This window comes from Oncorhynchus clarkii, chromosome 4 (genome assembly GCF_045791955.1).
Source record: "Oncorhynchus clarkii lewisi isolate Uvic-CL-2024 chromosome 4, UVic_Ocla_1.0, whole genome shotgun sequence".
Classification (NCBI taxonomy): Eukaryota; Metazoa; Chordata; class Actinopteri; order Salmoniformes; family Salmonidae; genus Oncorhynchus; species Oncorhynchus clarkii.
The window spans coordinates 11,864,933-11,890,982 of NC_092150.1; the positions used below are offsets into that span (position 1 = coordinate 11,864,933).

The window sequence follows — 26,050 nt, forward strand, 5'->3', positions numbered from 1 at the left end:
GGTTTAAAACGCATGGCATCCACCGAATCTGTCAAGAACATCTATAAAATCCACTGAACAAGTTTTTCCCGGGTCCTCGCCGTCCAATCCCGTTCCATGATTAGTTAGAATGTTGCGAGGATCGGAGCAGAGCATGGCGCGCCCATTAAATAGTTCGAACAGGTCTCACTCTCCAGAGAACAAGAGAGAGGTCCAACTCTGCGGAAAATCGGTCCCCCTCCAGCAGGTGTTTTTTCTCGGTGTTTGCCCTCCAAGCAAGTTTCTGTATGGCAGTAAATTGGTGTCGAATTTGGTAAACACAAAATGTATGGCTTATTTGCTATGTGAATTTTATTTGATCAAATATACGTTTCATAACGCTTAAGTTGTAACTAGTGTTATATAAGTTGGACACGTTACACCCCGCCAACTTTGACAAAAAAAACACTATATCGGAGTTGTCTCGAGATGGCTATGCATATTCATGTATTGAGGCTAGTAGCATAGCATCTCCATTGAATTCCGGCGGTTGACTTCAACAACCGTCAATGAATATACAAAACTAGATTACAATAGTGAGATCTATCCACCAATCCAAAGAAAGTATAGGCGGGAGCCAGACCGCCCACATTGCCATTTTGACAACCACTCCCATTGTTAGGGCAGAGAGACATGTATTTTGTCTGCATGTATATCGATCATCTGTGCACTCTCTCACCGCCCCACATCTGAAAGCTACCCTGCTCCCCAACTCTAGGCTGCGTTTACACAGGCAACCAAATTATATTTTTGCTCTGAAACAGATCTTAGATTAAAAAGATCTGATGTGGTTGGTTAAAATATAATTTACTGGAATAAAGATCAGAATTGGACTACTTGTGTAAACGCCGCACTGTTTGTCAGTCAAACGCTGATTCCCAAATCTCAGCAGCCGATTACAATGTACCATGAAGTGATGTGGGTAATGATCACTAAAAACCTCCTATTTGTACAGGTATATAGTTTTTCTGCGACGTCTCAGACTTAGGTTTGCAAAATTACATTCGCATTTTAAAACTGTCCTCATTGTATAACGTATTTAAAAAATCATAAAGAAATCCACAGACAATTGGAGATTGATTAAATGATGTCACCTAGTGGACATACTTTCCTATAGGCCAGAGATCATCTAGATTTGGCTGCGGGACGATTTTTTTCTTGAGAGGATGGTCTGGGTGCTGAAGCCCAAACAGATCTACTATTTGACTAAAACATATTCATTTCAAACCTTGCTTGCATTTGTATACAATCACAAGTCTCTATTATGCGTGGGAATACTTGGGAACAGATTTCCTAAATTAAAATAACTTGGAGCTGATTTCCTGGTGTTTTTACAGTATTTTCTGTCCAACAATTATTTATTTTTTAATTCATTGGTCAGAAAACTTGGAGGGCCAAATAAAACCACCCGCAGGCCGCCAGTTGGGGAATCCTGCTATAGGAAGAATCTACTATCATGTGGCCTAAAGTTAGCCTGGTTGCCAGTCATTGTTTAGATATTACATTCCACTCCTTGTACTCTGTGTCATTTGCCCATGTCTTTGGCGCATGACACAGAGTACAAGGAGTGGAATGTTACAGAGACTGATACCCAGACTTGCCTAAATTCTCTCTCCACTACAAATGATTTAATTTTATATATCAAATGTTTGGCATTTCTAAAATGCATAAGAATTTTATATTTCTTGGTACAGACAGGTAGAACATCCTTACATCATAAGATGCTCTACTAAATGTCCAAGGATACAAAACATCAGCATCTTATCTCTCATTTGACACCTATACCAAGTACACTACATAACCAAAAGTACTACATAACCAAAAGTACTGAATGTGGATGCTGGATCATTGCTGCAGGGACTTGCTTCCATTGATCCACAAAATAATTAGTGAGGTCGGACACTGGTGTTGGGTGATTAGGCGCGGCTCGCAGTCTGCGTTCCAATTCATCCCAAAGGTGTTTGATGGGGTTGAGGTCATGGCTCTATGCAGGCCAGACCAGCTCTTCTACACCGATCTCGACAAACCATTTCTGTATGGACCTCACTTTGTGCATGGGGGCATTATCATGCTGAAAAAAAGGGCCTTCCCCAAACTATTGCCACAAAGTAGCATCACTACTCTGGACGGTTCTGACTTAGAATACGTGGACAACTATAAATACCTAGGTGTTCGGCTAGACTATAAAATCTCCTTCCAGACTCATATTAAGCATCTCCAATCCAAAATAAAATCTAGAATTGGCTTCCTATTTTGCAACAAAGCCTCCTTCACTCATGCAGCCAAACATACCCTCGTAAAACTGCTTATACTGCCAATCCTTGACTTTGGGGATGTCATTTACAAAATATCCTCCAACACTCTACACAGCAAATGGGATGCAGTCTATCACAGTGCCATCCATTTTGTCACCAAAGCCCCATATACTGCACCATTGCGACCTGTATGCTCTTGTTGGCTGGTCCTCGCTACATATTAGTCGCCAAACCCACTGGCTCCAGGGCATCTATAAGTCTTTGCTAGGTAAAGCTCTGCCTTAGCTCACTGGTCACCATAGCAACACCCACCAGTAGCACACGCTCCAGCAGGTATATTTCACTGGTCATCCCCAAAGCCAACAGCTACTTTGGCCGCCTTTCCTTCCAGTTCTCTGCTGCCAATGACTGGAACGAATTGCAAAAATCAATGAAGTTGAAGACATATCTCCCTCACTAACTTCAAGCATCGGCTGTCAGAGCAGCTTACCGATCGCTGCAGCTGTACACAGCCCATCTGTAAATAACCCAACCAACTACCTACCACATCCCCATATACAGTGCCTTGCGAAAGTATTCGGCCCCCTTGAACTTTGCGACCTTTTGCCACATTTCAGGCTTCAAACATAAAGTAATAAAACTTTATTTTTTTGTGAAGAATCAACAACAAGTGGGACACAATCATGAAGTGGAACGACATTTATTGGATATTTCAAACTTTTTTAACAAATCAAAAACTGAAAAATTGGGCGTGCAAAATTATTCAGCCCCTTTACTTTCAGTGCAGCAAACTCTCTCCAGAAGTTCAGTGAGGATCTCTGAATGATCCAATGTTGACCTAAATGACTAATGATGATAAATACAATCCACCTGTGTGTAATCAAGTCTCCGTATAAATGCACCTGCACTGTGATAGTCTCAGAGGTCCGTTAAAAGCGCAGAGAGCATCATGAAGAACAAGGAACACACCAGGCAGGTCCGAGATACTGTTGTGAAGAAGTTTAAAGCCGGATTTGGATACAAAAAGATTTCCCAAGCTTTAAACATCCCAAGGAGCACTGTGCAAGCGATAATATTGAAATGGAAGGAGTATCAGACCACTGCAAATCTACCAAGACCTGGCCGTCCCTCTAAACTTTCAGCTCATACAAGGAGAAGACTGATCAGAGATGCAGCCAAGAGGCCCATGATCACTCTGGATGAACTGCAGAGATCTACAGCTGAGGTGGGAGACTCTGTCCATAGGACAACAATCAGTCGTATATTGCACAAATCTGGCCTTTATGGAAGAGTGGAAAGAAGAAAGCCATTTCTTAAAGATATCCATAAAAAGTGTTGTTTAAAGTTTGCCACAAGCCACCTGGGAGACACACCAAACATGTGGAAGAAGGTGCTCTGGTCAGATGAAACCAAAATGGAACTTTTTGGCAACAATGCAAAACGTTATGTTTGGCGTTAAAAACAACACAGCTGAACACACCATCCCCACTGTCAAACATGGTGGTGGCAGCATCATGGTTTGGGCCTGCTTTTCTTCAGCAGGGACAGGGAAGATGGTTAAAATTGATGGGAAGATGGATGGAGCCAAATACAGGACCATTCTGGAAGAAAACCTGATGTAGTCTGCAAAAGACCTGAGACTGGGATGTAGATTTGTCTTCCAACAAGACAATGATCCAAAACATAAAGCAAAATCTACAATGGAATGGTTCAAAAATAAACATATCCAGGTGTTAGAATGGCCAAGTCAAAGTCCAGACCTGAATCCAATCGAGAATCTGTGGAAAGAACTGAAAACTGCTGTTCACAAATGCTCTCCATCCAACCTCACTGAGCTCGACCTGTTTTGCAAGGAGGAATGGGAAAAAATGTCAGTCTCTCGATGTGCAAAACTGATAGAGACATACCCCAAGCGACTTACAGCTGTAATCGCAGCAAAAGGTGGCGCTACAAAGTATTAACTTAAGGGGGCTGAATAATTTTGCACGCCCAATTTTTCAGTTTTTGATTTGTTAAAAAAGTTTGAAATATCCAATAAATGTCATTCCACTTCATGATTGTGTCCCACTTGTTGTTGATTCTTCACAAAAAAATAGTTTTATATCTTTATGTTTGAAGCCTGAAATGTGGCAAAAGGTCGCAAAGTTCAAGGGGGGCGAATACCTTCGCAAGGCACTGTATATTATTTATTTTCAGCTCTTTTGCACACCAGTATTTGTACTTGTACATCCTGATCTGCACATCTAGCACTCCAGTGTTAATTGATAAATTGTAGTTACTTTGCCACTACGGCCTATTTATTGCCATACCTCCTTACTTTATTTGCACACATTGTATACACATTTTCTATTGTGTTATTGACTGTACGTTTGTTTATCCCATGTGTAACTCTTTTTTTGTCGCACTGCTTTGCTTTATCTTGGCCAGGTCACAGTTGTAAATGAGAACTTGTTCTCAACTGGCCTACCTGGTTAAATAAAGGTGAAATAAAATAAAAAATAAGTTGAAAGCACAGAATCATCGAGAACGTCATTGTATGCTGTGGTGTTAAGATTTCCCTTCCCTGGAACTAAGGGGCCGAGACCGAACCATGAAAAACAGCCCCAGACCATTATTCCATCTCCACTAAACTTTACAGTTGACAATATACATTTGGGCAGGTAGTCTTCTCCTGGCATCCGCGAAACCCAGATTTGTCAGTTGGACTGCCAGATAGCGAATTGTGATTCACCACTCCAGCGAACCTGTTTACACTGCTGGAGTCCAATGGAGGAGAGCTTTACACCACTCCAGCCAATGCTTGGCATGACGCGTGGTGATCTTAGTCTTGTGTGCAGCTGCTCGGCCAAGGAAACCTCTTTCACGAAGCTCCTGACGAACAGTTCTTGTGCTGACATTGCTTCCAAAGGCAGTTTGGAACTCGGTAGTGAGTGTTGCAAACGAACCAGACGATTTTTACGCACTACAGCACTCTGCGGTAGCTGTTGATCCTAGATGTTTCCATTTCACAAAAACAGCATTTACAGTTGACCAGGGCAGCTCTAGCATGGCAGAAATTTGACAAACTGACTTGTTGGAAAGGTGGCATCCTATGACGGTGCCACGTTAAGTCACTGAGCTATTCAGTAAGGCTATTCTACTTCCAATGTTTGTTTATGGAGATTACATGGCTGTGTTCTCAATTTTATACACCTGTCAGCAAGGGTGTGGCTGAATTAGCCAAATCTACTCATTTGAAAGGGTGTCCACATACTTTTGTATATATAGTGGATGACATCTTATTTATGAGAGCACAACAACATCTGTCTGTGGGCAGGAGCTGTTCCTTCAGCCAAAGTCAATCTTCTGGGTGGCCAGCCAATGGTGGAGTAGACTGTCTCCGAGGCAAAGAGCACAGGTCAGCTCTCTGGTCCTAATACCATACCTGCATTCATTTACATGCAAGACTCAGCATCACAATACGTTAAATGAAGAACATTTATTAGAGCTTTTAAAAGAATCACACAGAGCTGCAAGACAGTAACAAACAAAAATAAAAAGGTACAGTACCATTCTTGAAAATAAATCAGATTGGTGACTTACATAGTATACATACTAACAGTCTCGACTTAAAACAATCTTTTCTTAAACCCTTGATCATCAGCAGTTAGTTCTCATTATAAATGTCATTTGTGTGTGGTACAGGCACAAGCGTCAGCAGGAAGGCTATTGGAATCAATATACATGTAGAGGAAATGCTGGAATGCTCTATTGCGATATTATTAATCAAAAGGATAAGTTGATCAGGGGTGCTTCATTTAAGGCTTGGTCCTTGTCTTCTGGACTCCATTTGATCAGGGGCGAGCTCAGGTCAATCAGCTGTAGGTGGGAAAGAAACACACATACAATTACCAGAAATCAGTGTGGTCATGAATCCTGACAACATTTGTGATGAGTCAACTGGGTATCATGGCACTGTTTTTCTCAATAGGAATTTTTTAATAATTTGAGTCAGTCATCATAATGTATGGAGTACATTCTCTCACCTGACCACCAGAGGGCTTCACAGAGGCTGTTCTGATCAGGACAGGAGTGCTGGAGAGGTCAATTAGGAGTTTCTCATATGGCCTCAACACAGGTGCCGGGGCATCTACCAGCAAAACCTATTGGACAAGAAACAACCCAAAACATACAAACGTCATTCAACCAAAGACAAATAACGTATGCAAGCTGAAACAAGACAACATATCAACTACTTCCACATATCAAGACATTACCTCATTAACATCCTGGGTCTTCATCCAATTGCATTGAGGCTGCTCTAGCAGCTTTTCAGTGTTCTCGAGCTCCTTGGATTCTTCATTCGGCTCAGGGTGGTTGTTTTCCTTGTTAGTCGGAGGCACCTGGTCCACTCCTGGTTCTGGGTCATCCTGACCTACCCCCTGCTCCTCTGGATGGGGGACTGTAGCAGGGGTGGGGGGCTGCACCTCTGGCTCGTCCTCTAGGGAAAATGGCTGGACGGTCTCCTCTTCTGGTGCTGCTGTCGCCTCCTCTTGGTGGCTCCCTTTCACCTGGTCGGGACTGAAAAAAATAATAATGTTGTCACCAACTAGCCTATTTTTATTACATCACAACACCTTACCCTAACACTGATTCATTGTCACTTATGGCAAGACTATTATCTTGGCCCTTTTAGACAGAGTCCAGTGTGGTGGTCCTAGTGTGGCAGCTGCTTTCTCACCTCCAGTAGATGGCCCTCTGGATAGAGGCTGGCCGGAAGGCCATGCTCAGGGAAGGCCTGCCTGGCCGTGAAATGCTATTCGGGGTGAGCATGGGGATACCAGAGATCCTCCGGTTCACAGGGGTGGGAAGGGCAGAGGGGTGTCTCATCTTGGGTTGCACTGCCTTGTTCCCCCCAGCAGGGGGCGTCTGGAACAGCTCTGGAACTGGTAGTTTGTGGGGGAGACTGATGGATAGAAGGGGGGGAAGGCATATTCAATGCTAATGGTATGACTAGGATGACTAACATCTTCAGTATTCTAATAATCGTCAATGGTGTACAATTTCCGACTCCAGACACTTAGGAATAAAAAATAATTAATTTAAATCCTAGTTACAGTACCTTTCCACACTGCAAGCAGACATCAATCTCTTTGGCTTCATGATGAGAGGGGCATCAGGGGATGAAACAGCTTTGTAGGGAAAACACAAATAAATATGTTAAAATTTTTGCAAGCAAACAATTATGAGCCTTTCCATTCAGAAACATGAAGTAAGACAAGCCAGTGATCAGTAGTAGCTGCTCATAGGTAGCCAACAGTTGACCAGTCCTCACCTTCCAACCTCCTCTTGAACTGACTAGTAGGGGTTGGAGCAATGAACGCCTTGAGTTTGGGGTTGCCCTTGACGACGTCCTTCGTCTTTGCTGAAGATGAGGTGGGGATGTTGGGCACAGAGGACATTCTCTCCATGTTCATCTTTGCTGGGGTCTGGTGCAAGGGGGTGGCTGTGGCCACCGGTTCAACTCTCTTCAAAGGGGTGGACTGAACCGTTTTAAATCGGTCTTGCTCAGAGAGCTTCCTTCCCGGGTCTGAGATGACACGGCGTGCTACTGTGGTGGAAGAGGGAAGCCCCGGAGCTCGGCTGATGAGGGTAGACCTGCAGGTCTTGGTAGCACTCACAACAGGATTGGTGAGTCGGCTCTTGCCAGTGGGCAGGCGGCCATTAGGGCCACTGATGCTGGAGTTGAGGGGCGTGCTGAGTTTACCTAAAATCAGAGACAGGTCAGATATTTGCATTGCACTTTCCATACACTTCACATCTTTAAAATGGTTGAACTGTAGACAGCACCTTGAAATTACACCGTGAAGCTCTACACAGGGCCTCACCTTTCCCTGTGGGTGACACAGACAGACTGGAGTTGAAGCTGGACACTGAGGAAGAGGAGGAAGATGTGTTTCTCCTCTGGTCAGTCACTCTCCTGGTCTGAGGAGGGGGGGCTTTGACTGCTGACGGAGCCCGCATCCCACTCTGAATAGGACAAGGACATTCATGTTTCAACACCTGCCATTTCATCAGAGGGTATTCACATATTTTACCACCTGATCTGAAGTCTCATAATATATATATATATATATATATGAATTAAGAATTCTGTTTAAAATGTCAGTGTCTGATGATATCAGCAAATTCCTCTGGGTTACCTTGCTAGGAGGTACGAGGGTCCTCTTTCCCTGCAGACTGGAGTTGAGGGAGGTGTCGCTGATGTCGGAGGCTATGCTGGCCGTGTCAGAGAGAAGGTCCTCGCAGGAGGCTGCTCTGCTGGAGTTACGACTACCTGGGCTACGCCTCAGCCCCAAGTTACCCTGAAATAAACAGACTACATGAGTTGAGAAAACTTTCTACAGTACTGATTTGACCTTAGCCTCGATCATTCTGTATAGTCTATGTGGCTAGATATCTTCTAAGAGCCCATACTTTGCTTGGAGGAGCCAGCATGGTGGTCTTCTCAGCAGGCTCCGGTCTGGTCTTGGCTGTCTGCAGGGCTGTCGTCGCGGTCGCTCCTCGGGCTGCTGGTTGTTGTTTGCTAGGGAGCACCCCGGTGTTGCAGGCCAGCCCTACCCTTCCTCGGAGCACCATCTTGGTCCGAGTCGTAGTCCCTGCTCTCACAGGGCTGGAAGTGCCAACACGGCTCTTAGTGGAGTTAGAAACCCCACCATCTCTTAACAACCGCTGCTGAATAGCAGGAGGGAGCTGCTTCAATGGACTGTCCTGCACACAGAAGGTCTCCCTTTTGATAGGGCTTAGGACAGCATCAACTGGCTTTCTGAACATGCCCAGTTTGGCCTCAGCATCCTGCACAAAGTCTTCTTTCGGTTCTTCTTTACTCAATGTGAGTGTACCGTTGGTTACCCCTACATCAGGGTGCTGCTGGTTGACAACTAGTTGACTGGCTAGTAGGTTGGCTTCCTTGCAGATTTCCTCAAACTTGTCCACAGCCAAAGGACTCCAGCTCGGCCCCTCACCCACTGAAGGAAAACTGCTGACGTTTTCCTTGACAATGGTCTCCAGACCGACGGAGATACACCTCTCCTTGTGACAGACCGGACCAACAAAAACCTCGTCATCGTCTTCATCTCCTCTTGAGCTTTAAACAAGGGGGAATGATTTTACAATGTTATTTTTCATATGTAAGTGATGTAACATTTCCCAAGTAAAATGTATAGACAATGGTGGTATCAAATACAAAGACAGATTGTGAGTTCAGTGGCAACGCATTCAAGAGAGAAATGCATACAAACCAAAGAAATGGAAATCAAAGATATCTATGACACCAACCTGGCAGGTGAGAGTGAAACGTCAAAATCAAACTTCTCTTCAGCCAATGAGAAGAATTCTTGTGGGGAAGGAACAAGGACATTTAAACAAACAATGCACCAAAAAAATAAAATCCTTTGATAGGAAGAACAGTGTTTGTCTCGCTACTAATAGTACATGAGCCACGGGGGTTGGTCGACTCACTTGGGGTGACGATCTCAGTGATTTTCTTGAAGGTCTAACTAACCTAGTTATGTCACAATCATATGCAACTTTGTGAACTCGACGGTCAAAACTTGGGGGTCTGGCTAATGGACTTTAACGTTAAACAGTTGACAATGTGAATAGCAATGGAATAAATTATAGTTAACAAGAAATAAGGATAAGAAAGCTGAGTTACCACTGTTGGCATGGGAATCCATACTCCTCACGGGACTAGGACAGGTCGCTAGGGCCCAGAGTGCAGGTGTCGTAGTAGGTTAACGTTAGTCGTCCTTCATAGGGAAATGAGAAATTGAAAACTTATGAAAAACAGTGATAGAGAAGCTAGCTAAAAGCTAACGTTATGTCTAATAAATCTACGTTAACATTAACTAGCTAGTTTTGACTGACTAGCATGTATTATGAACATAACTAACTAACATATCAGAATTCATTTACATTGTTGGTTAGCTAGCTAACTTTAGCCCAATCCTTCTTTTAGTTGGTAATGTATTTGTAGCCGTTTTAAAAATGTATCTAGTTAGCAGTAATCTAGCTAACGCGTTAGCTGGCACGACATACAATAAAATGCATCTGGCTAGCTACCTAGGTCGTTATGACGAATTTCGTATTTCCAATACATCCAAACAGCACCTACCGTCTTATGTTAGTAAATAAGTTTGCTAGTTATATTCTGCTAAATCGATGTTATGCAGTTCAACATCTGTTTCAAAAACATGTATTTGGTCCGAGAGTAAGAGATATTTCAAATTTCGTGAACAAACAAGTCCATGTGACATGCAGGCTACCTCGACATTGGTTGAAACGTCTGGCATAAGAGACACCAGAGCGCTACTGGGAATTGTAGTCATTTTGCCTTTACATTTTTATTTAACCTTTATTTTGACTGGGCGGAAAAACATAAATATAAAGTAAGTAGCCTACAAATACTTTTTTTTGCAGGGGTATCTGTTCTTACTTGAGTATTTATATTTTTTACTTTTATTTTTACTCAACTAGCTACATTCCTAGCTAACGTTACATTTCCTAAAAAATGTATGTACTTTTTACTCCGATACATTTATAATTCCTGGTGGAATTTATGTGATGCATTTTTGCATCACATTAACTGAAATTGAAGACTGTAGAATTTCAGCAACCAGGAAATGACAGAGCGATTTCTACATTGACGCTTGTATCAGCCAGTCTACCATTTTTCGTTGTGCTCGAGGAGATGGCCACACTTTTTAGTGATGCCAATATAAGAGAGGGAGGGGTGTTTTCCCTCTTTGGTCTGGCTTTTTCTGTCAGAAAGTCTGCATTTTAGAATGCGATTTTGTATTTGGCCAAAATGTTTGTTTAGTGAAAAAAGATTGTGAAACACTAGCATTCCACTATTACTGCAGATATATTATGCACATTTTCTGAAATTACAATCCAAAAATTCTACATGTAGCTCCTTTAAGGAGGGATTTTTCGCTTTTACTTCAGTCATTTTCTGTTAAGAAATGTCACTTAAACTCGGGTATGACAGGCATTAGTTTTTCAATAATAGACTATTATAATACTAGCATTGTGAACAGGGAGAACCAGATACCGGTTGGCCTATATGGTGTGGTGTGGATTTTTTCAGAGACACTGATGGCCAAATTCAATAGCCTTTTTAAATGAACCGAGTGTTGCAATAATGACTGAATGTTGGGAAAAAGTTTTAAAAATATAGAGGACAGATTCAAAACCATTTAGGTAAGCTAAATATTCATTTTATTTTCAAAACCATACACATTACTCAACACGTTTCGAAAATGAATATCGACCACAACAGCCATTGCTTAAAATAAACAGACACAAAGTACTTTATTACCAAATATTGAGATAAAAAAAAAATACCTTATAGAGGTGGATAAACAGTAATTCCCAATGTTGAATGAAACTACAGAGAAACAAACAAAAGTTGATTATGGAATCTTTCTTAATTTTTTACCATCTACAGTACTTCCATTGGATTGGGATTTATACCTTCTTTCTTCTTAATATGAAGTTTGAAATTGCAATACAGGGAAGAAATCCCAAATAAATATGTCCGTATCCACAAAGTATCTCAGAGTAGAAGTGCTGATCTAGGATCAGGTGAATCTTTTAGATCATAATGAACCAGATTAAAAGGACAGATCCTAGATCAGCACTCCTACTCTGAGATGGCTTATGGATATGGCCCCTGGATTCCAGACCCCCTCCCCCCCAAAAAAACTCTGTTTTGAATCCTTTTCAATTCTGCCTCCAAAATGATGATACCCTGACTTTTGTGAGGGATGAAAACTACTTAGTTTTCTTGAAGAAGATACAAAGCTAGGCTATATTTTACAAAATATTAAGTCTCTCTGAAGGAGGTTATATGCAATAAAGTACTCTGTGCCGAGAGTCTAAAGTCCCCTGTATCTTGCGTAGTTTCTATGTTTCCTGGAGGGTATTTCAAAAAGCAGAATCAATATGGTAGTCAACTTTAAATAATAACAACCCAAATCACCCAGGTCAGTTCACGGGAGAGGTCAAATGGAAAGGGACATCAATGGGTAAGTATTACTTTATCAACTAACTGTACATGTTAATGATGTAGAGAATCAAGTTATATCAGTTAGCTGGGCAAACCCTTTGATCCTATTTGTGAAATACAACCCAGGTCATCAAAACCATTCAGCACATTAAACGTCTTTGAATTACGTGGTTTTTGATCAGGCAACAACCTACTCCTGATTTAAAATGGTAAAAAATGACTTAAAACCAACAATACACTCACTTCACATAATTATCTCTACAGACACATTGTACAGTATGTATAGTATGTATAGTATCCTTGATTCATAATGAGCCTTTCCATGGAGTCGGTGCTTATCATCTGTGGTCTAGATTTATAGCACTAGTGACAAATGGAAGCTCCACTTTCCAGTAAACATGAAATGTAGTTTTGGAATGATTGGGAACAGAGTGAATATTTACAGTGTGGAATTGTGTACATGGATATTTGTGGTTGTTTTCCAGTTATTCTAACCTCTCCTAATAGACCATAAAACCACCTCTTCTTATTTTGCTAGATATTTCTATGTACCTAGCAAAATACATACCAAATAGAACTTGCAGGCAAAATAGTTCAGTTTCAATAGAAACCTGTTTTCTCCTAAAAAACAGCAATATCTAAAATACGGTATATATTTTTTGAATTTCACAGCCCCACGTTGTACATGTTATTACGTAGGTCTTTCACAGACAATCAAAGTTTCACAAATGTGTAAACAGGTCTGCTTTCACAACATGAATGAAATCGTAAAAATATACATAGCCAATGCATTAATTCTTTAGAAGTATTGCTGATGTACAGCAATGCGTCCCAGCCTCCCTGTTCATTCAATTACTTTTTTAAAGCGTAGTCTATAATTCTTTCATTCAAAATATGCACCCCTCCATCGATACAAGACCATAAAATCTGAAATATCTGATGTCCTCAATTCCAGTCCAAACCAAAACTTCTAGAAGCCTCCTCTCCCCATGTCTTGGTATTGTTACGGGGGCTGAGGTCAGTGGGCCATTACTGGTACTACGGTCCAGCTCAGAGGGAGGTCTCCAGGCTGTTCAGCGGGCTCCCAGGGCACGCCGGAAGCACAGCACTCTCAGGATTCCCGCTAATCTTTGGGCTCTCCTTGTGGAGGGGGATGACCATGTCCACAGCGTTATTGTTCTGGTTGGGCGAGGACGGGAGGGTGGCCAGCTTGGAGTGTGGGGGCAGAGTCTGTGCAGCGTTGCGCTTGGTGGGAGCATCGTCCTCCCCCTCTGTGTCGTCGATGAGTGGGATCTGTGGCTCTGAGTCTTCTATCCTGAACTCTGGGGTTGTCATGAAGTTGTGGATGGAGTTGCGGGACTCCGGGGTCTCCAGACCCTCGTAGGGGGACATAGTGTCTCGGAAGGCATTCACTACGCGGATCTGGACAGTTTGGGGACAAAGACACAGTCAAAATATGAGTATTGAGACCCCATTGAAATTTAATAAAGCACAATACTGAGTTTGTATCCAGGCCAATGGTAGCTATGGTTTGGTGTAAAGCTGAGGGATGATTATGAGCTGAGATGTAATTGTGAGTTGACCATACATACCTGAGTCTGGATCCTGCCTAGACCTCTGCACCAGAGGACCTGTCCCCTCCTCATCTCCATCTCAGCGTGGTCGATCTCGTCTAGGTCCTCCATCTCCTCCAGCTCCTCCTCAGGGATCTCCTCCTGCTGCGTGCCATGGCCTGCAGACTTCAGGAACTTCAGCCGGCTGGTGGGGACAGTGGTGACCACCTAGAAATGAGACACAAACTCAAATGTTGAACTCATTTGTGACAAAACTTTTTTTTGTCATTTAATAACAGGCATGTAGATCACAGGGACTTTGAAGGACATTAGAAACCGGCAATAAGCTCACCTGGCCCCACAGTAGACATCCAAAGCCCAAGAAGACACACCAGAGCCATTGGTCGATGGTGAGGCACACACAGCTGAAAGGTTTCCCTCCAAACTGCACTATCACAATCTGGATGACAAAACACAGGGTGATTGGAGACTACTTTCTTTCCAATATGAAATCCCCTGTGTGAATTTCCTGTATAGATCTGAATGCTGCTCACCTGGATGACGAACGTTCCGAACACAATGGAGCAGAAGATCATGTTTTTGAAGATGCCGTCAAAGACGTTGCGCTCGCCGTGGATCTTGCGGGCGTTGATCTCGTTGAAGAGTTGCATCATGACGAAGGTGTTGAAGACAATTGTGTAATGTTCTGAGGGAGGGGCGTGGAGTGGCGCGTACCTCCCACTGTCAATGTCGAACATCTGCTCCCCTGTGGTGGAAACATACAGTGAGGGGAAAAAGTATTTGATCCCCAGATGATTTTGTACGTTTGCCCACTGACAAAGAAATTATCAGTCTATAATTTTAATGGTAGGTTTATTTGAACAGTGAGAGACAGAATAATATCAAAAAAATCAAAAATGTTATAAATTGATTTGCATTTTAATGAGGGAAATAAGTATTTGACCCCGTCTCAATCAGAAAGATTTCTGTCTCCCAGGTGTCTTTTATACAGGTAACGAGCTGAGATTAGAAGCATACTCTTAAAGGGAATGCTCCTAATCTCAGTTTGTTACCTGTATAAAAAGACATCTGTCCACAGAAGCAATCAATCAAACAGATTCCAAACTCTCCACCATGGCCAAGACCAAAGAGCTCTCGAAGGATGTCAGGGACAAGATTGTAGACCTACACAAAGCTGGAATGGGCTACAAGACCATCGCCAAGCAGCTTGGTGAGAAGGTGACAACAGTTGGTGCGATTATTCGCAAATGGAAGAAACACAAAATAACTGTCAATCTCCCTCGGCCTGGGGCTCCATGCAAGATCTCACCTCGTGGAGTTGCAATGATCATGAGAACGGTGAGGAATCATTCCAGAACTACACGGGGGGATCTTGTCAATGATCTCAAGGCAGCTGGGACCATAGTCACCAAGAAAACAATTGGTAACACACTACGCCGTGAAGGACTGAAATCCTGCAGCGCCCGCAAGTTCCCCCTGCTCAAGAAAGCACATATACATGCCCGTCTGAAGCTTGCCAATGAACATCTGAATGATTCAGAGGACAACTGGGTGAAAGTGTTGTGGTCAGATGAGACCAAAATGGTGCTCTTTGGCATCAACTCAACTCGCCGTGTTTGGAGGAGGAGGAATGCTGCCTATGACCCCAAGAACATCATCCCCACCGGCAAACATGGAGGTGGAAACATTATGCTTTGGCAGTGTTTTTCTGCTAAGGGGACAGGACAACTTCACCGCATCAAAGGGACGATGGACGGGGCCATGTACCGTCAAATCTTGGGTGAGAACCTCTTGAAAATAGGTTGTGGATGGGTATTCCAGCATGACAATGACCCAAAACACACGGCCAAGGCAACAAAGGAGTGGCTCAAGAAGAAGCACATTAAGGTCCTGGAGTGGCCTAGCCAGTCTCCAGACCTTAATCCCATAGAAAATCTGTGGAGGGAGCTGAAGGTTCGAGTTGCCAAACGTCAGCCTCGAAACCTTAATGACTTGGAGAAGATCTGCAAAGAGGAGTGGGACAAAATCCCTCTTGAGATGTGTGCAAACCTGGTGGCCAACTACAAGAAACGTCTGACCTCTGTGATTGCCAACAAGGGTTTTGCCACCAAGTACTAAGTCATGTTTTGCAGAGGGGTCAAATACTTTATTTCCCTTATTAAAATGCAAATCAATTTATAACATTTTTGTTATTATTCTGTCTCTCACTGTTCAAATAAACTTACCATTACATTTATAGACAGATCATTTCTTTGTCAGTGGGCAAACGTACAAAATTAGCAGGGGATCAAATACTTTTTTCCCTCACTGTAGGTGCAGTGCATACTGACAAGGCCCACTGGAGACCAGCAATACGGATCACGTAATACAATACATTTGCTTTCATAACTTTATCAAGAACAAAGTTGGAGGGAAAGAGGGGGAAAAAATACATGAACTTTAATGTCAATGTCCAATTGCCACGACTAATTGAATTGACCTCCGGGCGGTACTCACCGGCAAACAGCAGAGTGAAGATGATGGTGAGCTGGTAGACAGCGTGGCCCAGGATGTTCTTCATCATGGTTCGAGAGATGAGGGGCTTGTTGCGGCCGTACGGCTTCCTCAGCAGGAGAGACTCAGTTGGGGGCTCAGTGGCCAGGGCCAGCGAGGCAAAGGTGTCCATGATCAGGTTCACCCACAGCATCTGGACAGCTTTGAGAGGAGAGTCCTGAGGGGAGATGTAGTTTGAGTTGTGTATAGCTCTCCACTTTTCAAAGACAGTTGTAACTTGTAGAGTAGATAATAAAAACTCCCTATAGGCAGTTAGACTCTCTCTGTGCCTCAACTTTACAAGCAAAAAGGTAAGATGGGAAGGATGGACATGGCAGAAATAGAGAGTGTCTCACCTGTGTGATGCAGGCTCCGGTGAAGGCCACAATGACAGCCACCACATTAACCGTCAGCTGGAACTGGAGAAACTTTGAGATGCTATCGTAGACGTTCCGTCCCCACATCACCGCCTTGACGATGCTGCTGAAGTTGTCATCTGTCAGGATGATGTCTGAGGCCTCTTTGGCCACATCCGTGCCTGCAATGCCCTGTGGGCACATCATGTCACAGCGTATTAGTCACAGCACCAAAAGTATCCGTCTGGTTGAATGAGAGAGAGAACCTACTCATATAATATTGATGGGACATAACATGTGCCAGAACTTGGAGTATAATAATACCATGGCAAATCCAACATCAGCTTTCTTCAAGGCAGGGCCGTCATTAGTACCATCTCCTGTTACAGCAACAACTTGTCTTGGTTCTTGTACAGTGCTATCCATTATACCTGTGAACAGAGGCAAGCATCATCCCTTTAGATAATATGTGAGACCTAAAAATGTATCTGTAACTTTCCAAAAATAGTGATGAATGGAAAAAAAACACAAACATACCTTTCACTAAGGTATGTTTGTCAGTGGGTGAGGATCTTGCAAGCACACGGAGTTTGGGCCAAATCTTATCAATGCGCTCTTGCTCAATCTGGAAGTAGACATTCCTTGGGTTACTCTATCATCCCATTTTTTTTTACAGAAACAGTTATATTTTGTGAGAGGAATATTACCTCTCCCAGTTCATTTCTAATTCGTCGGTTGAACTCTTTGCCGTCTATACAGAGGAAGTCATCTCCGGGCTGCAGTATGCCACACTTGCTAGCGATGGCCCGAGCCGTGTTGATGTTGTCCCCTGTGACCATGCGCACCGTGATGCCAGCGCGCTGACACCTCTTAATGGCGTCAGGGACCTAGGGTGGAAGAAGAATACCTTACTGTCCATTTTTTCTCTTCAGATTATGGAAATGTGTGTTTTGCTTATAATTCAACGCCCCAGTGACACACTCACAAACACCTGCTTTCCTTTTTAGGGTGATTATACATGTACACTGTTGAGGGTTATAGCAACACAAACATTTACCTTCTTCAATTAATTAGACCTTTGCAACAAGGACCTTTGTTTGGGCTCCAATGGCCCTTTTACCTCTGGCCGTACGGGGTCCTCGATGCCCACCACACACAAACAGGTGAGGCCGGTGAGGATGTCAGTTTCGTTTTCCCAGTCAGGCTCGCCGTCGGCAGGGGGGAAGTCCCTATAGGCCAGGCAGATGGTCCTGAGGCCCTCGGAGGCCATGGGCTCGATCACCTTCTTCACCACGTCATCTCTGTCCCTGGACTTAAAGACCTTAGCCTCCCCATTGGCTGTCATGATCTTACAACACCTGTGTTGAGATAAAGAGGGAATTCATTTTAGGTTTATATTTATATTAGGTTTATATTAAGTTTATATACCTTATATATTAGGTTTATATTTATATACTGTATATATAAGGTTTATAATTATACTAGGTTTATATACTGTATATATTAGGTTTATATTTATATACTGTATATATTAGGTTTATATTGATATTAAGTTTATATACGGTATATATTAGGTCTATATTTCTATACTGTATATATTAGGTTTATATTTATATTAAGTTTATATTTCTATTAGGTTTCTAATATTGCTGACAAATAATACTGAGCAAGTTAATTTGCACGAAAGGGAAAAACAGAAAGTCCCGGCCTACTTCTTCAGGAGGATCTCTGATGCTCCTTTGCTGAACATGCGGTAGCTCCCATCTGCGTTCTTTAGCACCGTGCTCATGGACTTCCTGACTGAGTTGAAGGTGTAGACCTTGAAGAGCTTCTCCTCTGGGACCTCATTGCGGATGGTCATATAGTCCCGTCTCAGATCCAAGGCAAAGCCCAGCAAGGCACATTCAGTCTTGTTGCCCACTTGGCGCGGCAGCCCGCCCTCCTTCTCAGGAGACTGAGACAAACCATTTACACATTAAGGTCAGTTCCAAACTTCAAATCAACTAACATAAATTCAATTCTTTACAAATATTTCCCATTGATATCAATGCATGATCGAAATGAAAGTCTAAGTACCCAGATCTCAAGAGGATTTGGCTCTGGCTTGAAATCCCTGACCTGGCACTCAATGTATTTAAGCAGATGTCAATAAAAGATTGCCAAGAAAATAGCTTTATTGCAGATCTTTTTGTGTTCTGTTTGCCAGAGTTGAAAATCTCAACAGAGTGAAATATTTTCACTTACCATGATCTTGGAAGTGTAAGCACAGTTGACTCCGATGCCCATAATGAGCAGGTCCAAGACTTTGCCTGGGATGAGGTCAGGCTCAGGAACCACCCTGTAGTGCCTGTCTCCCAGATAAGCCTGGACCACGGTCATCCTGTTCATGGTTAATGTCCCCGTTTTGTCAGAGCAGATGGCTGTGGCGTTGCCCATGGTTTCACAGGCATCCAGGTGCCTCACCAGGTTGTTGTCTTTCATCATTTTCTGAAGAAGAGAGGAGGCTATTATTTGTGATCTGGCAATGGGTTTCTTAATAACTCCTGTCTGAATTATACATACTGTGTTAACATGGTAGTGATACCTACTTTGACAGAGTAGGCCAATGAGATGGTGACGGCCAAGGGGAGACCTTCGGGAACGGCCACCACTAGCACAGTTACACCTATGATGAAGAACTTGACACAGAACTGTATGTAGATGGGTGTGCAGTCCGCGACCCATGGTAGGCCCTGGATCCAGAAAGTGTCCACCATAAACAGAGTTATCAGGATGATCACTGTCAATCCCGACATGAACAGGCCTGGACAGGTGAAAGGATAGGAGTGAACACAATGAAAGAGGAAAATATCTTTAATGATGACAAACTGAGACAATCTGCTGTGGAAATCAAACGCACTTTCAGAATTCCGAATTTTGCTTGGTTGAAATAGAGGGCTTCCCTTGTGATGGTCTTACCTGCTTTGCCGATCTGCACCGCTAATTTGGTCAACTTCCCCTGGAGCACAGACTTTTCCTTCTTTGGTAGGTTGGCTTTCTTCTTCTCCTCTCCTCCATCGTCACTGTTTAGGGGCTGCATCTCCACACCTGCACCACCCTTAGACTTACCTGAGGGAGACAAGAGGATGGGTTCAAATGACATTAAGTTGAAATAGAGACATTTTGGGAAACATCGGGTTCACATCTAATTCACAACATGGGCCCATCAAAATGAATTTCCTCAGAGATGACAAGAGTGTAACTATACTCCCAGAATAACTATACTCTGTAACTATACACACTGAGTAACTATGCTCTCCGAGTAACTAACTATACTCCATTAGTAACTAACTATACTCCAGAAGTGGATATATTCCAGAGTAACTAACTATACTCCCTAAGCAACTACACTCCCTGAGTAAATTACTATACTACCTGAATAATTAGACTCTCTGAGTAACTAACTATACTCCCTGAGTAACTAACAATAGTCCTTGAGTAACTATACTCCCTGAGTAATTGTACTCCCTGAGTGTAAGGAATAAAATAAGGAATAAGGCAGTAAAAACCAGGAGAAATCTACTTCTACAGTATCAAACTTGTCACGCCCTGAACTTAGAGAGCCTTTTTATGTCTCTATTTTGGTTTGGTCAGGGTGTGATTTGGGCTGGGCGTTCTATGTTATGATTTTCTATGTTTTCTATTTCTTTGTGTTTGGCCGGGTATGGTTCCTCAATCAGGGACAGCTGTCTATCGTTGTCTCTGATTGGGAATCATACTTAGGCAGCCTTTTTCCCTGTTGGTTTTGTGGGAAGTTGTCTTTGTTAGTGGTACTATTAGCCCTTGTAAGCGGCACGGTCGTTTTTGTTATTTTTGTTTGCGACATTATCAAATAAAAAGAAAATGTACGCTCACCACGCTGCACCTTGGTCTCATTCCGACGATGGCTGTGACAGAACTTCCCACCACCAAAGGACCAAGCAGCGTGGTGAAAGGGACTCCTGGACATGGGAGGAGATCCTGGACAGTAAAGGACCCTGGAGGCAGACTGGGGAGTATCGCTGTCCAAAGGAGGAGATGACTGCAGCGAAGGAGGAGCGGCGGCGATATGAGGAGGCTAACCATCGAAGCAGGCATGAGAGGCAGCCCCCCCAAAATTTGGGGGGCACAAGGGGAGATTGGCGGAGTCGGGTTATAGACCTGAGCCAACTTCCCGTGCTTACAGCGGGGAGCAAGTGACCGTGCAAGCACCGTGTTATGGGAGAAAACGCACAGTGTCTCCGGTGCCACGCAAGAATGGGCATCCAGCCAGGGCGGATTGTGCCAACTCAGAGATCTTGGTCTCCGGTGTGCCATTTCGGCCCAGGGTATCCTGCGCCGGCTCTGCGCACTGTGTCTCCGGTGCGCTGTGACTGCTCAGTGCGTCCTATGCCTGCCCTCCGCCCGTGCCGGGCTAAAGTGGGCATTCAGCCAAAAGGAGAGGTGCACGTGTTAAGCACCAGATCTCCAGTGCTCCTCCACAGCCTGGTTCATCCTGTGCCTGCTCCCAGAACCAGGCCTCCTATATGCCTTCCCAGCCTGGAGGGCCCTGTGGCAGCACCACGCACCAGGCTGACTATACGTCTCCTCCCATCAGTGATGATCCACAGTCCGGGACCCGCAACGAGGGTCCCCAGTCCGGGGCCCGCAGCGAGGGTCCCCAGTCCGGGGCCCGCAATGAGGGTCCCCAGTCCGGGGCCCGCAATGAGGGTCCCCAGTCCGGGGCCCGCAATGAGGGTCCCCAGTCCGGGGCCCGCAACGAGGGTCCCCACACCAGAGGCGCCACCGCGGATAGATGCCCACTCAGATCCTCCCCTATAGGTTCAGGTTTTGCGGCCGGAGTCCACACCTTTGGGGTCTCGGTCTCTATTTTGGCTTGGTCAGGGTGTGATTTGGGGTGGGCGTTCTATGTTCTGATTTTCTATGTTTTCTATTTCTTTGTGTTTGGCCTGGTATGGTTCTCAATCAGGGACAGCTGTCTATCGTTGTCTCTGATTGAGAATCATACTTTGGCAGCTTTTTCCCTGTTGGTTTTGTGGGAAGTTGTCTTTGTTAGGGGTACTATAGCCCTTGTAAGCTTCACGGTCGTTTTTGTTATTTTTGTTTTTGTTGGTGACATTATCAAATAAAAAGAAAATGTACGCTGACCACTCTGCACCTTGGTCTACTTCTCATGACGACCGCGACAATACTGTAACATTCCCTTCAGTTCTCTCTTTATTTTTTCCAGATACATTAGAAAAAAAGTCAAATTAGCAAACATGAGCACCTCTTAATACAATAATTGTAAGAATTGTTGATGCATCCAATTAACAAATAATTAAATGGGGGAAATAAAATAGTACAATGGTGTGTAAGGATTCATAGTTGGATGGCAGGAGTTGTTGATACTGCATGGAAACGGATAGGGGGTGCTATTCTATGTAATACACCGCAGTGACACTATGGTGTTTGGCTCGCAGTCTTTAATCCTAGTCTGGGGATTATTGCTCTTTCTTGGCTGAGATTCTCTACAAACCAATCCAACCGCCATCATCCCAAAACATGCCCACGTTCTGTAAATGTACAAACACACACGCACTAGAACCCTAAATACTCAACACGTTAGTAAGTGAAGTAAAGGGACCTTGTTCATCCAGGCAAATGTGTGAGTGAGCGTGTGGGTGTAAGTGTTTAAGTGTGCTGATCCGAAAACAGTACAGGTTGTTAGCTAAAGGAAGAAAAGCAGAGGGGGAAAGCAGCTGCTGAGATTAAGAGCTGTAATCTCCTTGGTCCTAATCACCATGAGCGGAGTCAAGAGCACCTGCTGCTCGGTCCACAGGGACACACACACATTACCATATGCCCTCAGGGAAACACAGGGCCGCACCGGCAGCGAGGCCTAGCTCAGACTTTACCCACCTCACGCAGACCAGATCATACAGAGTCTAAATAAACACACAAACCAAACTATACAGTACTCAATATAAACACACCATGCTCGTGAAGTGCACACAAATAAAAACTAGCAGCTTCAATATAGATATAACACACAATAACAAACCTACCTTTCTTGTTTTTCTCATCTTTCTTATCTGTGGAGAGAAAGAAACCACTGCACTTAAAAACTTATCCAATTACACATCAGCAAAGAGCTTCTCACGTTTGCAGAGTGGCAAAACCCTTCTAGTTGTAATGTGTTCCCTTGGATGTGAGTTTTATTGACGGCTAGCCCTTATACATCGCATTGGAAACTAAGAGGTGTAAATGCTCTGACATGCATTTCTGTCTCAACTCCCTAATAGTGTACTCCCTCACTATGACAATCCCCTGATCAATGATACTGGGATTACAGACTTAAACACAACGCTCCTCTAACACTCTTGGCAGGAAGCTAAGGACCAGGTTGTTTAATTCACAGGCAGTAACTGTTTTTAGCCGGGGTGTGACAGGAGAGAGGTTCATGGTCCAACTGACCCAACTGCAGCCAGTTAACTGATATGTTAACCAGCTGAGATCTTAAATCTGCATCTTCTATAGTGCTCCCACATGCTGTGATTAACATGCACCACAATTCAGCTATAGAAACTGTTTGTGTAGTGTGGTGTAAAGTGGGAACTTTGTTATTCATAGTGTTTTTATCATTGGCCCAGCATCTGAGTGGAAGTATTGAATGTGCATGTCACTCACACACCATTGGCAGACATCTTATCATTGAAGATAGCTTAAACATTTTCAGGCATTTTAATAGATGACCCAAAGCCAAAAACATAATTTTACTATCTCTCTTGAATGATTGATTGACCGCTTCAGTCCATAAAGGGAGAATAACCTTGTCTGCCATCACCTCTATGGAAGCAGATAGCTTTATGTCATGCCACTGGAACAATGTAGCAAGTGTATGCCTTATAGGATAAATGATAGCATAATCGAATATCTTACAACACTTGTTGGACAGAGTTTCTCAAAACAATTCCATTTTATGTTTACTCCTATGACGAGTCTCAATAAAAAGCAAGTGGGTCTATTTGTAACAGTTAATATAATGGACAGAGGTGAGAGGTTTGTTTGACACATTTAGTGACAGATGGCTATGAAAGAACAATCCAGTTCAACATACTTTTCTTGTCCAGTTTGTCTTTCTTGTCCTTCTTTTCTTTCTTCTCTTTCTTTTTCCTCTCATTCTCTTTCTTCTTCTCCTCTTTCTCCCTCTTTTTCCTTTCCTTCTCCGCCTTTTCGTCCTCATCGTCATCTTCGTCTTCCTCGGCTCCAAGTAGTGTGTAAATGATGCCGGTCTGGGAGTTGACACCTACTGCTGTGATCAATATCTTCCCAGAACCCTCCATGACGTGGGTACCTGACGAAAGAAAAGACAGACATGCGACAGACATGATCACATGAACCTTAACAATGGAATCTCTCCAACTAAAATGGGATGGTACATTTTCAGACTTTTATTGCATGTTTGAGAAAAGTGAAGAGGGGCATCTGTTAAATATGTAATAAATATGTAATTAAACTTGAATGGCCTAACAGTATTTATGGAGGAATAGAGAGCGTGCTGTTTCAAGTAGCTGTTGACTCCTAAGAGCTCTTAAGAAGAGTGATTGACAGTAATAGGAAAAGGCTATAACGTCTGATGCACCAAACAGATATTTAATTTCAGAATGTATTAAAATTAGGTTAAGATTAGGGTTACGATGTAGGGTAAGTGTTAGGGTCAGGGCTAAGGGTTTGGTTAAGGTTAGGGTAAAGGGACAGTTTGAAGTTTTGGCTAGTCAGTTTAAGCATCAGCTGTGTCCTTATAGCCTCTCTCACAACAATAATATATACCAGGCTTTTTTGGTCATGATAGACAAGGCATGAGTAGTAAATGTTGTTATTCTCTACTCTACTTTTTTGGTCATGATAGACAGGGCATGAGTAGTAAATGTTGTTATTCTCTACTCTACTTTTTTGGTCATGATAGACAGGGCATGAGTAGTACATGTTGTTATTCTCTACTTGAGTAGGGATAGGAAATCAAATGGTCCATTCCATCACCTAAATCCCCATTCATTCACTTTTTTTTCGGGTGCCTGCCAGTGCCACAGCAACTACAGTATTTCAAGGGAGAAAAACAAGTGCCTCAATCTATTATCATCTCTTAGTAGTAGTCTACAAACAAGGAGACCCATGTGGTCGTGTTGTGCAGTGGCAGTCAAGCCTTCAAGCTACAATCCATGAGGACGTTTGATTAAAGTGACGCTCCAAAAGGTCTTGTATCATTTCAGCCAGTATGATATGTTGCGAATTGCATGGGGCTATGGCCCATGACGTGAACATGCAAAACCGGCGAGGTAGAAGAGCCCTTCTCAAATGGAACAGTAATCTGTTGTCAACAAGGCAGGATGATGCATCGTTCAGAAACCAGAAAATATATGTTTGAATTTTCAAACTACTTTTCATTTTCAAAATCAATCATGTTTGCATTTGAAAACACAGAATCCTACACATTACTCCACGTGCTTCAAACTACGTAGCCTTTGTTTTGAGCCAACTTTGCCGTTAGCCAGAACGAGGGCACCTGGCTCACGCCCGGGAGGCAACTCAGTTCCAAAACAAATGCAATCAACGCTAACCCGCTTCACCCGGGACGTGCCCGGGGAATTAACAGAACTCCCTCATTAATTAAAACAATTACAAAGCGACACCAGCCTCTGTTTCTTTAAAAAGCTGAGTGGTGGGCCCGGATAAATGTAAGCAGTCTCAAATTCATAGAATAAGAAATGGATGCAAGGACTGACCATCCATGATATTATAATTGTTTTTTTAAAATTTTATTTAACCTTTATTTAACTAGGCAAGTCAGTTAAAGAACAAATTCTTATTTACAATGACGGCCTACTCCGGCCATACCCGGACGATGCTGGGCTAATTGTGCGCCGCCCTATGGGACTCCCAATCACGGCCGGATGTGATACAGCATGGATATCAAAATGACATTTTTAACCATGTTTAAAGGCTATACAGAGTTTGTTTTATGATGTTGATAAACATTGTAGTAAAACTAGCTTTAGATGGGGTACAACAGTTGAACAAAGCTCATGAGGCATTTATAAAGTTATTTTTTCAAGAATCAATATCTCTCACTAATAAGTTTTAAAAAAAGTACGTATCAACTAAGGATTTTAGCTTGAAAGGGGAGTGATACCACTGGGCGTTATACAGTCTGATCCATATTGGATTTGTAACTAGACATCAGCCATATTATATGAAGAGAGGAAG

At 43.2% G+C, this 26,050-nt stretch overlaps 2 protein-coding genes across 3 annotated transcripts in view; both read right to left on the bottom strand.

Annotated features, from left to right (window-relative positions):
- Positions 1 to 5,736: 5,736 nt before the first annotated feature.
- LOC139406436 (G-2 and S-phase expressed 1) lies at positions 5,737 to 10,560 on the bottom strand. The gene is made up of 12 exons (XM_071149007.1): positions 10,429 to 10,560; positions 9,970 to 10,063; positions 9,591 to 9,648; positions 8,730 to 9,399; positions 8,456 to 8,617; positions 8,141 to 8,282; positions 7,588 to 8,019; positions 7,375 to 7,444; positions 6,994 to 7,218; positions 6,530 to 6,833; positions 6,299 to 6,415; positions 5,737 to 6,131 (listed from the first exon to the last, which is right to left on the bottom strand). Exons 2-12 carry the CDS (start codon positions 9,989 to 9,991, stop codon positions 6,039 to 6,041), a joined length of 2,295 nt encoding a protein of 764 aa, XP_071005108.1. The 5' UTR covers positions 9,992 to 10,063; positions 10,429 to 10,560; the 3' UTR covers positions 5,737 to 6,038.
- A 1,029-nt stretch (positions 10,561 to 11,589) lies between these two features.
- The window catches only part of LOC139406434 (ATPase plasma membrane Ca2+ transporting 1b), a 33,675-nt gene continuing 19,214 nt past the window's right edge, over positions 11,590 to 26,050 (bottom strand). For both annotated transcript variants that reach the window (XM_071149006.1, XM_071149005.1), the window contains 16 exons: positions 23,904 to 24,140; positions 22,852 to 22,878; positions 19,745 to 19,894; positions 19,375 to 19,589; positions 19,031 to 19,273; positions 18,499 to 18,740; positions 17,907 to 18,144; positions 17,494 to 17,673; positions 17,324 to 17,411; positions 17,111 to 17,217; positions 16,787 to 16,978; positions 16,395 to 16,608; positions 14,432 to 14,643; positions 14,230 to 14,337; positions 13,917 to 14,105; positions 11,590 to 13,746 (listed from right to left, as the gene is read on the bottom strand). In XM_071149006.1, the coding sequence (XP_071005107.1) occupies positions 13,375 to 13,746; positions 13,917 to 14,105; positions 14,230 to 14,337; positions 14,432 to 14,643; positions 16,395 to 16,608; positions 16,787 to 16,978; positions 17,111 to 17,217; positions 17,324 to 17,411; positions 17,494 to 17,673; positions 17,907 to 18,144; positions 18,499 to 18,740; positions 19,031 to 19,273; positions 19,375 to 19,589; positions 19,745 to 19,894; positions 22,852 to 22,878; positions 23,904 to 24,140 (3,014 nt within the window). In that variant the 3' untranslated portion in view covers positions 11,590 to 13,374. The remainder of the gene's footprint in view (positions 13,747 to 13,916; positions 14,106 to 14,229; positions 14,338 to 14,431; positions 14,644 to 16,394; positions 16,609 to 16,786; positions 16,979 to 17,110; positions 17,218 to 17,323; positions 17,412 to 17,493; positions 17,674 to 17,906; positions 18,145 to 18,498; positions 18,741 to 19,030; positions 19,274 to 19,374; positions 19,590 to 19,744; positions 19,895 to 22,851; positions 22,879 to 23,903; positions 24,141 to 26,050) is intronic.